Below are 13154 nucleotides of genomic sequence, written 5' to 3' on the forward strand. Positions count from 1 at the left end.
GGGGGGGAGGGAGGGAAGAGGGGACAGCAGCATCACCTGCTCTGACCCCACATGGGGCCGTTTGCAGCCCCTCAGGTAATTTGGGTGAGGTGAAGCCTGCGGTACATTGGTCCAGGAGGGAGATGGAGAGATTATGGCTTGTCCCACCGAGCCGCGGATGGGGTGACAGCAGTCCCAGCAGCCTGACACGGAGCTGGTACACCTCCATGCTTTGCAGTGGGCATTTCCATCCCTGCCACTGCTCCCCCCGTGCCCCAAGGGGCTGCCCCAAGATGGGGGGACCTCGGCTCTGTGCGGGCTCAGGTGAGGCGTGCTGGGTGCTGAGCCCCACTGTGGGCACCGGTGTGTTGGCTTTATATATTTTAATCATTTTAACATTTAATGCTTCTCAATTAAAGTGATTTCCTGGAGTAGATGCCAAGCTTAGCCCGAATGCACATTAACCACTTTCTGTATCGGTAGTTAAAGGCACCGGGGGATTTAAGCAGCAATCCGCAAGGCTGTTGGGGAAAGGTTTGGCTGAATAAAGCAGATTATAAACAATAATATATGTCTTTCTCATTTTTACACCCCCCCCCCCCTCCTTTTTTTTGGAAAGGCTCCAAACTCGCAAACAGACCTAAAGTGCTATAAACATCTCCAGGGCTGCGTGCTGAGCCCCACATGTGCTCCCTGAAAGCAGGGGACTCAAAGCCACTGCTTCTATCCTGGCTGTAAGAGGGCGTTTTATTGCCCATTGAGCCAAAGTTCCCTTCACATTTGGGGCTATGAAAAGTACAATTGGGCCCCCCTGCCTTCCCACCGGGTGCTCAATCGCTGGTTCAGGCTGTGAATTAGCACTTTGGCTACAGTGGGTTTGCTGATGCAACGCTGGGCTGTCCTAGGTGCATCCAAAGTGACGCAGCAGACACAGCAGGCTGACTTGTCCTTGTCATTGACCCAAGACCTCCTGCAAGGGTTGCAAGTGACCCTAAGTGCTGGAATCTGTTGAGGAAAGGCACAAAGGAATACACAGCCCGTCACTGCTGCTGAGCCTGCCCTGTGCTCGTGGGCAATGCTGTGCCACAGTGTTGGCTGCCAAATGCCAGCAGCATCAGCTCAGAAATGGGTGCACTGCAGGAGGACCCGGTGTCGGCAGTTCTTACTGTCATTGGAGATGCTACCATTCCTCATCTGGGGGCAGACAGATGGATGCAGGACAGAGGATGGCACCTCCCATCCCTACAGTCTCCCAGGAACCAAGTTGCTCATTAAGGTTGGAGAAGACCTTTGGATCATCCAGTCCATCCATCATCCCATCCCCACCATGCCCACTGACCACGTCCCTCAGGGCCCTCAAGTTCCTCCCTGCAACAGAAGCACGCAGAGACACCGTCCCAACACTGTGCTTGTTTTATTTATAATATTTTGCTTGGACCCAAAAGAAAAAAAAAACCCAAACCGTAACGCAACCCTACAGCCCCGGCCGTGCCAGCAGCCCTCCCTGGCAGTGTGCACTAAAACACAGGGGCCTATCCAAGTCCTGTCCCCTCTCCTTCCCCCGGAATACTGCTAGATGTCAGAGCATGCAAAACCCTGACCCGCAGCCTGCTCGGAGGAGAGCAGGGCTTTGCTGCACGATGGTACCCATCCGGCTGCGTGGCACGGCTACACCTTGCCTGCTGTGTGCCGCTGCAGGGCCGAGGTGATGGCCTTACAGTCTGTCACCTCCTCTGGCAGGCAGCCCTCCTTGTCCCGCAGCGTGGGGTCGGCCCCGGATTGCAGCAGCAGCTCCACGATGTCAGAAAACTCGCAGGCGGAGGCTGTGGGGAGGGAAGGAGAAAGAGCAAGGTTAGACCTCGGGCCCTGGGCTGCTTGCAGGGCTGCTTCCTGCCGGATCGGTGCCTCTTTGGTTTGAATTATATCTCAGGTCCTTTTACAATATAACCAACTAACTCTTTTTTGCTGTTAAATGTTGTAATCAGAGGATCTTTTGCATTACTCGGCAGTTTTGCGCTGACCTGAAGCGACGAGCGGCAAAGTTTAATTAAAATAAAGGCAAGGTGTGATTGAAGCTTATATAGAAAAAGATAAAAAGAAAAGGAGGAAGGGAAGGGGACGATGCTCATCTAGAGGTTGGCAACCATGCCCACGGCAGGGGGTTGGAACCCGATGGTTTTTGAGTTCCCTTCCAATCCAAGCTGTCCTGTGGTTCTATGATGAAGCAGGGATGTGGGAGAGACCAAACAGAGAGGACACTCGTCCCGGGGTGGCTGCAAAGAGGGGATTTCCAGGGCAGCCAGGGAACAGCAGTCCAACCCTATAAGCACGGCGCCCACCCTCGCCCCGCTCCTGTGTGCCCTGGCTGGTTGCCGTGTCCCCATAGGGGCAGTGTCCCCACAGAGCAGCCCCACCACCGGATTTATGGCACCCTGGGCACCTCTATTTGTCAAGGGCCGGAGCGGCACTCCTGACACCGGCACGGGTGAAGATGAATTTCCATTCAGCTCAGTTCGCCTGGTGACTCCATTAATCCTCAGGGTTCGGATGATGAATTTCTTTCTCTCTCCTATTTTTTTTTTTATTTATTTCCCCTCCCTCCGCAGCGAGCCGAACAGATGGCTCTTTCCATGGAAGACGGAGCGCCCGTGAGGACGCACAGCCTGCCCACCGTGCAGCCACGTGGCCGCCAGCGCTCCGAGAAGCCTTGATTTCCTCTGGGAGCTGCAGAGGGATGAGTTGGGTATTCCCGGAGGGCGGGAGGATGGATGGAGGCGAGGAGATGGGAGGCCGCGAGGCCATTTAGCAGGACCCTGGTCCCAAAGGCGAGCAGAGCCTTCGGGATGAGGCTGAGCGCTGGCCTCCGCTTAACCTCCGATTAAACCCAGGGTCAGCAGCGGGCAGAAGGAGGCAGAATTTATCACCCGGCGCAGCCCGCGGTTCGAGGCCGGCTGTAATCAGGAGAGCTGTCGCCACAAGGACAGCTGTCAGGGCACGCTCGCTCGTAAAAAGGGATGGATGCACCCTAAAAGCAGCCTCTCGTGGGGGTTAACCCTTCCCGGAAAGTCCTCTGACAAAAGGGGAGGCTTCATTCCGCTCAGCAGCAGCTCCCTGTGCCGCAGTGAGCAACTTGGTTACAAAGTGCTTGCATCAGGACATCTTCAGCGAGTCTCAGCCTCAGGCCGCCTGGATGGGAGCAATTAACTCAAGGCCGTGTTTGAGATCTGGGTGGTGTGTGAGCAGATCTGCTACGGGATGGAATGGGGAAGGAAAGCTCCTGCAGTTTGGGAGCGTTGGTTGGCACCTGGAGAGGTGTCCCACAGGCTGCTTGGGTGGGTGGGAGAAACGACTGCAGAAATCGTGTGAATTAAATCAGTTGTTCACCAAACGCCGCAGCACCGACACAACAGATTTCCCACCTCAGCCAGAGCGATAAGAAGTTGAAAAATGAAGCATCCTACAGGAAAGATCAGACGGGGACCATTCACACATTATTGTAATTACAGCCTTGGTTCAGGGGCCTGGGAATCTGGCCGTTTAGATCCAGATCCAAATGCTGTGTCTCGGGCTGATGGACTACAGAGCAATATTGCCATCCTGCTGATGTCCTTGTGGAGAGATCAGAGAGAGGCACAAACACTTCAGAATGACAAGTGTGCTCTTAATTACACAGTGACAGCCACTGAGAGTACAAAATAATAACTGGACGTGCCTTAATTTTGGAACAAATTACGATGGAGATGAAATAATTTTTTTTCCCTATTCCCCGCATATCAGCACTGCATGTGTCACTTAAGTCTCTCTACTTTTCTCATTTAGAAATAGAACACTCTTTCAATTAAAAGGATTGCTATAAAATCTCGTATTTAATTAGCACGTAGCTGCAGGAGCGAGACAAGCTGTAACCTCACTCTGCTTGGTTTGGTAGTAGATCCGTTGTGCTCCCAGCTGGCACCAAATTGGTTTGTAACCAGGACAAGGTTAGCATCACACTGCTCATGGGCTTTGCCATTGGTTAATCAAATACATCCTTCCTACGAATGCTGCTGCTGAAATTTGCTTTCTGTACGGAGGTGATTCGCTCCAGCTGCAAATCCATCCTGCTAAGAGGGTACAACAGTGCTGAAGGGCAGCTTACCGTAATGGAGTGCAGTCTGGCCTTCCCCGTCCTGCAAAGAAACAAGACTTGATTTTAGAGGTGTAAGCAACGCCGTGGGGATAGAAGTAAATTCCGGCCTTAAATAAATACGGTGAATCACAGCAATGCTTTAAGTGATCAGCAGCCCCGCACACCCAGCTATCTAGCAGCCAGGCTTTGAATCGGCATCTGCCATCAATCTGTGTTGGTGGGTAATCAATACCAACCCACGCGTGGATCACGTCACGGCACCGGTATAATTCACTTCACAGCGTTATCACGTCCAGCTCATAAAAATGAAGGATATTTCAGTCCTACAGCCTTACTTTGGGACCCTCGGCAATCCTGAGTGCACCTCTGGAGATGCCTACTGAGAGCTTCCTCAGATGGCTATTCAGGACACAGGTGAGGCACATGGGTGCTTGTACAGCTCAGCAAACAGGGAATAAAGCCATTTTTTCCCCCCCCTACTGAATACATTTTAGTTCCCTGCTCCTCAAACTCAGGTCTGTACAACGGTGGACTCAAGGCTGAAGCCATTTCTGTTGTGCTTCTGGAGTCCTCACCTCTGCAGGTGAAGAAAGGAGCACCGCAGCCACACGGGATGATGGTTGCTGACATGCCTTGAGAGATGGGATTGTGGAGCTGGGTGATGTTATCCCACACTTTGGGGTGCACGTCCCATCCCCAGCCCCAGCAGCACAGCCCTGGGCACCTCCTGCTCCCGCCATAGGGACAGGTGAAATAACAGACGGGAAGAATTACTGTCCCCTTTGCTTTCACTGCCCCATCGGGATTAGCCTCTAATTCAGCTCCTCGCCTCCTTAATGTATTTGCATCTGTTTATGTAGACTTAAGTTTTTAATTACCATCATCTTCGGGATTAAGGTGCAAATTCAACTGCCCGCTGGCAAAAGGGGAAAAAAAAAGAACAGGAAAACAGGTGGAAATCACCCAGAAAACTGCTCGTCAGAGACTGCTGGTTTCTAAGGCTGGTGATATCAAAGGCATTAAGCACACCCAGCTGGGAAACCAGGAAAGAGTCATGCTGCAGGGTGAGATGCTCTGCACCGACCTGGAACGGGGCGGGAGGAGAGGCGGGCAGCACGGATGAGTTATTGGAGAAGCAGAGTTAAAATATGCAGGGTGTGAAAGTGCTGGGGGATGGGAGGCGAGCTCTGCATCGCCGCCATCAAAATTTGAGCCAACAACAACAAGATGAAAGGCAGGTGGACGGGACTGGAGGTGCACAATGGAACCTGGGCACCCCGATGGCGATCCCTGTCTGGAGGATGGCTCAGAGGGTTGGTCCAGGAATGCTCCAGACATTTGTTCCTCTTCCAAAGGCCTGTGTGAAACGCTGCTGCTTCAGCAGAGCTGTGCCGGCGGGGCTGGCGAGCCCTTCATTTCAGAGCTGGCATTTATTAGTTGGAGAAGGGAGCAGGTCCCAGCACACGCAGTGCACCTCTCCAACCCCAACGCCGTTTAAAAGAAAAAGAAAAAAAAAAAGATTATTAATCCAGTGTTATGCAAATGCTGTTTGCACTTTATTTACACCAGATTTTTTTTCCCCCTGCGAGCCTGACCGCTGGCCAGGTGCCATTTGTTCTACTTCTCCAACGCGATGCTGTTTGCTTCTGTTTGCTCCGTGACAAATTTTAATCCAGGGAAATGGGGAAAAAAACCAACAACTCTACTGTGGTCACTGGCAGGGGGAGCCGCTAATTCTTCCCCGCTGAAACTGATGGGGATGTTGGTTGGCTTAGTTCATGGAAAGCACGGAGTCAGAGGGGGGCACTTGTATGGCTGTCGTCGTGACTGTTCCATCAGTTCTTTCCAAACTGTGAATACAGAAACTTAGGTAATCCCAAGTGCTGGTGCCCTTAAGGGCTTGCTAAAAGAAGTTAGAAATGAGCTTGCAATCTGACAGAGCTCCAGGAGTGGACAGAGTTTGTCTTGCAGCAACTTTGGGAGCCGCTGTATCACACCCCGTGACAGTTCTGAGCCAAGAACTTAAGAACAAATGCCCACATCCGCTGAAAGCATCAAAACAAAGATGCTGCAAAATGAGCCGCACCTCCCACGCCCCAGGTCTGTGACAGATGTCTCCCAATGAAAATCCAGCTACCAGTGGGCAACTTATTGGATAACGGGATTGCGCCGCGCTCCTGAGAAATTTAAGGGAGAGAAATGAGAGAAGATGGGCCGAGCGCAGATGGACCGACGGCCTTATCTGTTAAGTGCTGCTATGGCTCCTGCACGCCAGCTCTGTCTTATAAGAGAGGATTATATCAGAGCTTCCATCCCGTTGCTCGCTCCTTGGGAATTTCCGCTCCCTGCTGTACCTGAGATGAGGATTCTGGAGCTACGGAGGTGTGGGAGCGCCTCGGTCAAGCCAAGATGGAAAACAACACATATAATAACCTTTCCTGCTGACGGACAGTGGACACACTTGTTTTTTAAGGTATTCTTCCCCTGTCATTGCTGTTTTTCCCTGTTCATTCATGGGACGTTTAAGGGAGCCGCTCGCTGCTCGCTACTCACAGCTCCCAATACTGGCAGGGATCACAGATAAGAGCGATGCAGAGATAACAGTGTTTAACAGCTTGGGTTCAGCAGCGTGGACAGGCAGCGAAGATAAATATTTACACGAAGTCTTTAGAAGGCGAGTGAATAAGAGGGCTGGAATTATACAGATTCTGAACAAGCACTGGTGCTCAGGAGCTGTGAGTATAAATCTCTGCAGCCGCACGACGCAGGTTCATTCAAGCCAGGGAGATAAAAAATAGCAGGCAAATACTTCCCTCCGCTTGTAAAAACTGCTTAATTTCTCATCTATTTCCACTTCAGACTTCAACTTCCCAACAATTTACTTAAACCTCATCACTGGAACGGGTTGCCCAAGGAGGCTGTGGATGCCCCAGCCCTGGAGGCATTCAAGGCCAGGCTGGATGCGGCTCTGGGCAGCCTGGTCTGCTGGTTGGCGACCCTGCACATAGCAGGGGGTTCAGAACTGGATGATAGATGATCACTGTGGTCCTTTTCAACCCAGGCCGTTCTGTGATTCTATGATTCTATGATCTCCTTTTTCTCTCTCTGCAATTTTATCCCTGAGATGACTGCAGGTGAGATGGCAGCTGAAAGGCCTCCAGAATGTATGTGTTCATGGTAATAGTGAGCAACGTGGGCTGACACATCCAGCCTGAAATCCACTGCACAGCTCAGGGGTTGGCCCTCCATGGCCTTTATTCTCATTTTCATGCTTTTGTGGCTCACAGCAGCCCGGGTTTGGGCACGTGCCATTAACTCATGCAAAATGAATGTTTGTACAGTTGAGGCAGTGGATGAGTGAATCACTGTGGGTGTTTAAGTGCTGGCATTCCAAAGCTGTGGTTCAGTTTGGGATGTGATGTTGTTCTTTGAGGTCTCTGTGTTATACCAGTGTGCACACAGAATTTTGCTTTTAATTGCCTCCTGATTTTCAAAGCAAGACCAGTGATCCCAAGTTGGGGAACGATACCACCTAACAGCGTTGTGTGGGAGCACCCAGAGTCCCAAAAAGCTCCAACCACAGGAAAATGAACCACACCTTCATGTTTTCTTCTCCTTTTCCACCTTTTGATTTCGCTAAAGCAAAATACACTTACGACTGCTTCACCTGCTGGTTCACAGCGAGTGTTCCATACGTGGGTGATGAGTGGTCTGGTGTTTGAAAAGTGCCAGCAGTGCTACAGCTGTGAATGTTGAGCATGGGGACACTGGGACAGCTCAGGCATTCCCAACAACAGAGCAATTTCCAGCAGAAGCAAACCCAAAACCCAGGCAACAGTCACACACTGATTTTATTTGGGGTTGGAAATTGCCCAGACAGGGCTTGGACATCCCATCACTACATCCCCCGTTAAATCTTGCAGGCTTGGCAATGTACTGAACTCACTGCTGGCACTGAGCTGCCCCTCTCCCCTGCCATGTCAAGGCACGGGGCAGACATCCCTGGGGATGGGAGGTGCTAGACAGATCTTTATCATCACCTCTCCATCCCTTCCCTAAAGCCTATCACCAAGCTATCACAGGTCTATCTCCTAAGTGCCTCCCAGATAAATTAGACCTGCATAGAGAAGCAATTATTACATTTCTAATGGTATGGGCCCTTACAGCACAATCTCCTACTGAAAGGCAAAGGAAATTGCATTAGCTTTTGTTTGATTCAACATTATGATGGAGGGAGGAGGGGTGCAGAAGCCCTTTAAAGCCAAGCTTGGGAGCTGAGGTTCCTTCTCTCTTATTCCTGCCCATGGCCTGAGCATCCCGGTTCATTCAGGTGCTATAACACGAAGGTCCACTTCCCAACCCAGGTGTAAGAAACCTCAGGGAGCATCTGATGCCCAGGAGCTTGCTCTCCCTGGAAGCCTGCCTTTGCTAATGCACCCAAACCCACTGGCCTTGGGAGTTCAGAGGGCCAGCGTGACGCTAATCCCTCATCGCCCTACTTTCCAACTGGTGCTGCACCTACATTTCCACGTGCAATTTCAATAGGATTTATCACATCCACCACAGCCAGTGCCTCAATATCCCCGTGCACAAGGGGCTGCCCTTGATTGCAGAATGAATTTTCACCCCAATTTGCACTCGATGCCCTGAGCACAGCTGGGTATTTGTACAGATGTGCTGATAGGTTGCCCCAGATAATGTTTGCTGCCGTCTGTTGCCTCCAGCATCAGGTGTTGCCATCCCTGTGTGTCAGTGTGACAGAACTGCGTTAGCACAAGACAAAAGCTGCCAGAGAACCCCGGGCTTCCTCGTCCCATCCCAAGAACAGGGCTCAAAACTGGGTCTGGAAGGCGCTAGCCTTGCAGGCTGCAAGCAGGACGGCCCAAAGCTGCTCCTTCTCTTTCCTTCGAAGCCAAACGTTGCCAAGACACTGAAACATCCCTTCCCTGGGCATTCCCCCCCCCCCCCCCCCCACATAAAAGTTCCTCGCTCCCTGTTCTGCTTTTGTGCTGCTTTATCACTGTAGCAGATACCTGGTTATTTAAGGGGCAGGATAAATGGGCTGAGACAGCTTTCCCATCCCCAATTCACTAGGGAACGCTTGGAAATTCCACCTGACACCAGGACCGAGCTCTGCTCTTAAACAATCTCCCGTCTGATCCGATTGTTCCCCAGTGGGGAGGCAGGCTGCAGCTCGCTCAAGAGTCATTGATTGGATTAACAGCCTAATTCCCAACAGATGAATAGAATACTGATGTCTTGTCAGCCCACATCATAGAAGGAAAACACAATCTGCTTCTACAGCCCCGAAATTTAACCCTTTGCTTCCCCCCCACTGTGCACAAGGGTCCTGCACTTCCAGCTCAAGAGCCTTCCATTTGCATGACAAAAGCTCTATTAACCTTTGGGATGGTTGGCCTAGCCAACCCAATGCTGGGGGCTCAGGTGTTATTCTTCGCGAGGTTGGTTTTGTAAGAAGCTACGGAAGAGATTTATACCAGGACCTTCACTTTTTCCCTATTTTACAACCTGTCCTCAAAGGAAATACTGTATGCTTCACCCTAAGTGGTGGAAAATTCATTAGCTTAACGATATTTATCCTAAAACACATTGGGATCGAGTGTTTCTGCTGTACATCACTCAGCTGTGCTCCGTCCCGGCCGGGATGCCCAATGATCAATCCCACCTCGCAGAGCACTCCTAATGGAGACATTAATGTTTTCTTACCTCATAGAAAGACTGTGATCAGGAATTAATTGCTATTGGTCAAACGTTCACTGCTGGAAGAGGAGGACCGTGTGCATGTTAAAGAGATTCTCCCAGAAAAAAAAAAAAAAAAAAGTATCTATGAACTTCCCTGCTTTTATTTCCTTGCTCAAGGTGTAAGAATAAATAAACACCATACAATTTTAGGAAATACAATCAGAATGACCTATTTTTAAAATATCATTGGCATCCAACGTGCTCTGGGTTCTTTCAACAACCACCCTTTATGTCTGCATTCACAAATACTTAAACCAACCTTTAAATACTGCAATTTCTCAGCAGCAGTCCCAGAATACACAGAAATAGGGCTAAAGCCACCATGCCAAGGTGGTAACCCATACAAAGAAGTGGTCTCCACAACATCCCTGGTCCACCATTCTTAGTGGGACTGGCTTCCCACCCCTTCAGAATTCTTCCTACCTCTGCAAAGCACAGCGTGGGTCACCTGAGACTGGCCAGGTTGGGTAATATTTGGATTTTAAAGCTCCCATGAGCAGTGGTAAAGTCTCCTCCATTAGTCCTTAATTCTAAAAGAGCTAATTAGCCCAGAATTAGCATGACGAAGTGTGTAAGGATGGATATGTGCACCCTTTTGTTTTTTTCCCTCCCAGCAGCACCTGTTAGCCACTGTGATCTTCCAGACTGTCATTTCACAACACTAATATGCATACAAAAGGCTGAGCAAACAAAGCCATCTTCTTTAGGTCCATCCCCGCCTTTGGCCACCCCTTCAGAGGTGCTCCTTGCTCACAGCACGGGCAGTGGGGAGGCAACAGGCTGCACCAACAGCAGAGCTGCCCTAAGCAAACAATTAGCGAGCGATGCTGCGCCCAATCAAACAATTCAATTAATGCAGTGTCAGCGCTGTTATTTTAACGCCATCCTCATTATTAGCTCCCTTGGCAATTGGATGTCATAATGTTTCGTTTTCATCCCGGATTGAACTGCGCTATGAAGGCAATAAATAAATAAGCAGTGACCCCTGTGCAGCCCAGCCCTGCACTGTAATATGGCTGCGTTGTGTATTCCTGAATCCAGGTTAAGGATGGGGACTGGGGCAGTTGTGCCCTGGAACCAGCAGACTGCGGGTTTTATAAATACATACAGAAATAATTAAAATCTAAGGGGTTTAGAAGGGTTAATCTCCTTTAAATAATCTCTGCCACAAAGCCTGTAAAGTCACTGCTGGCGCCGTGCCTGCGCGGGACCGGCTGTCGGAGCTCGGGGCAGCACGTGTGGGCTGTGACATGGCCCCAGCACGGCGGTGATGCTGCAAGCACAGAGATCCACGTCCAGCAGCAAGGTGCTGTGCTGCTCTGCCAGGCTGCAGGGAAGGAAGCCTGCTCAGGCTGCTCAATGGAGCAGGTGGGATGGGAGACAGCGGGAGCTGAGAGCGATGCTGTTGCTGCTGCTGCTCTGTTTGGCTGAGCCTGTTGGGATGTCAAGGCTTGTGCTGAAAAGACTGCAAAGGGGCTCAGGATCACTCTTGCTAGGAAGGGCTGAGTCCACAACCAGAAGCGGCCAGGATGTTGCATTTCTGTCAGGTATAATGGCATCAGAGCTACCACCCTGCACTTCTCTACATCCTCTTCTTCTGAAGTGCTAGTTTTAAAGCCAATGGCTGAGTGGTCGTTAGAGAAGAGAAAGAAGAAGGAAAGAAAGAAAGAAGGAAAGAAAGGAAGAAAGGAAGAAAGAAAGAAAGGAAGAAAGAAAGGAAGAAAGGAAGGAAGGAAGGAAGGAAGGAAGGAAGGAAGGAAGGAAGGAAGGAAGGAAGGAAGGAAGGAAGGAAGGAAGGAAGGAAGGAAGAAAGAAAGAAAGAAAGAAAGAAAGAAAGAAAGAAAGAAAGAAAGAAAGGAAGGAAGGAAGGAAGGAAGAAAGGAAGAAAGGAAGAAAGAAAGAAAGAAGGGAAAGCACAAATATCAACCCTGTGGAAGTAGAGCAGTACCAAGCCAAGGGGTTTGGCTTCACCTCTGGCAAAGGCAGCTGAAATGCTGCATGCATGCACGAGTGCCATAAGAGGCTGCAGGGCTGGAAGGGAGGCTCCTGCCTCCCAAACCCTGTCCCCATACCCACAGGCATGGCCCAGGAAGAGCTGCGTAATGCCTTCCTGCACTCCTGCACTGCAGCCAGGGGTAATGCAAGCTCCAAAAGGAGTGGGCAATGGCAGTTAGTACCGTAGCTAGAGGCACAGCTCTAAGAGCCTAAGGGATGCCTCAGTTCCTTTTCTGTTTTCAGGCTGGTGAGGATAAAGAATCCAGAGGCTTTTTTTTTGGTCTCACAAACTTTCCTCAGCTCAATGTACAAAATCCAAACTTCCCAGGTCAGAACCATCCTTTGGCTTGGAGTTGTACAAACTCACTAAACGAGTGCATGGGTCTCCCAGGACAGCCGCCTTCCTCCCGAGCAGCCTGCTTCTTAAGCCTGAGGACTGCTCTGTGGCTAATCTGGACTTAGCAGGCATTCTGCATGCAGCCGTCTGCTGGGGGAGGCACCAGGGCCTGGCCCCTGTGCTGGGTGCAGGAGCCCATATAGGATGCTTCCTATCCACATCCACAACCTCCTGGGTTGCCCAAGGAGGCTGTGGATGCTCCATCCCTGGAGGCATTCAAGGCCAGGCTGGATGTGGCTCTGGGCAGCCTGGTCTGCTGGTTGGTGACCCTGCACATAGCAGGGGGTTGGAACTGGATGATCACTGTGGTCCTTTTCAATCCAGGCCGTTCTATGATTCTATGATTCTTTCCCCTGCTGCTGCTTTGTGATGTCTAAAGGCCCTTTCACAGCCTCTGTGAATTGTATCAGGAGCTGATTTAGCATTTCTCATAAGGCTGTTTGTGCACAATATCCCTTTCTCGTTTTATCCAACACAGCTACAGGTTGGGCTCTGAAAAATCTCTGTTTATGAGCTGCAGGACTTTTTCCTGATGGAAGAAGGGAGAAATAAATGAGAGGAAGAAGGTTTGTTAGTGCTGCTCTTTCACAGCCAGCCAGGTTTACAACCAGTTTTTATAAAGTGCCAATACTGAAGAAATAAAGGTAGGAAAGCCATCTGGAGGAAGCTGCCTTGGGTCATCCCGCTATCAGTAGATGGAATTTCTCAGCAGAACCACAATACTGTTAAAACACAGCCAGCTAAATACAATTAGTGAGATGCAGAACGGATCTTCACTTTAAGGGCTCTTTCAGAGCCCATGGGCAGCCCTTGCTCCCCGCCCGCCATATAATAGAAGCGTTCCTAATGAAATGCAGCAGGATCAGGAGGCGACTGGGGAAGAGCATGGCC

At 50.5% G+C, this 13154-nt stretch overlaps 1 protein-coding gene across 2 annotated transcripts in view; it reads right to left on the minus strand.

Moving 5' to 3' along the window:
- Positions 1-1374: 1374 nt before the first annotated feature.
- The window catches only part of ACBD6 (acyl-CoA binding domain containing 6), a 69919-nt gene continuing 58139 nt past the window's right edge, over positions 1375-13154 (minus strand). The window contains exons 7-8 of one of the 2 annotated variants that reach the window (XM_085231313.1): positions 4118-4148; positions 1375-1802 (exon numbers count right to left, since the gene is read on the minus strand). In XM_085231313.1, the coding sequence (XP_085087439.1) occupies positions 1648-1802; positions 4118-4148 (186 nt within the window). In that variant the 3' untranslated portion in view covers positions 1375-1647. The remainder of the gene's footprint in view (positions 1803-4117; positions 4149-13154) is intronic. The other variant, XR_014885146.1, reaches the window with a different exon arrangement.

The sequence above is a fragment of the Meleagris gallopavo genome, chromosome 10 (assembly GCF_905368555.1).
Source record: "Meleagris gallopavo chromosome 10, MGAL_WU_HG_1.1, whole genome shotgun sequence".
NCBI classification, from domain to species: Eukaryota; Metazoa; Chordata; class Aves; order Galliformes; family Phasianidae; genus Meleagris; species Meleagris gallopavo.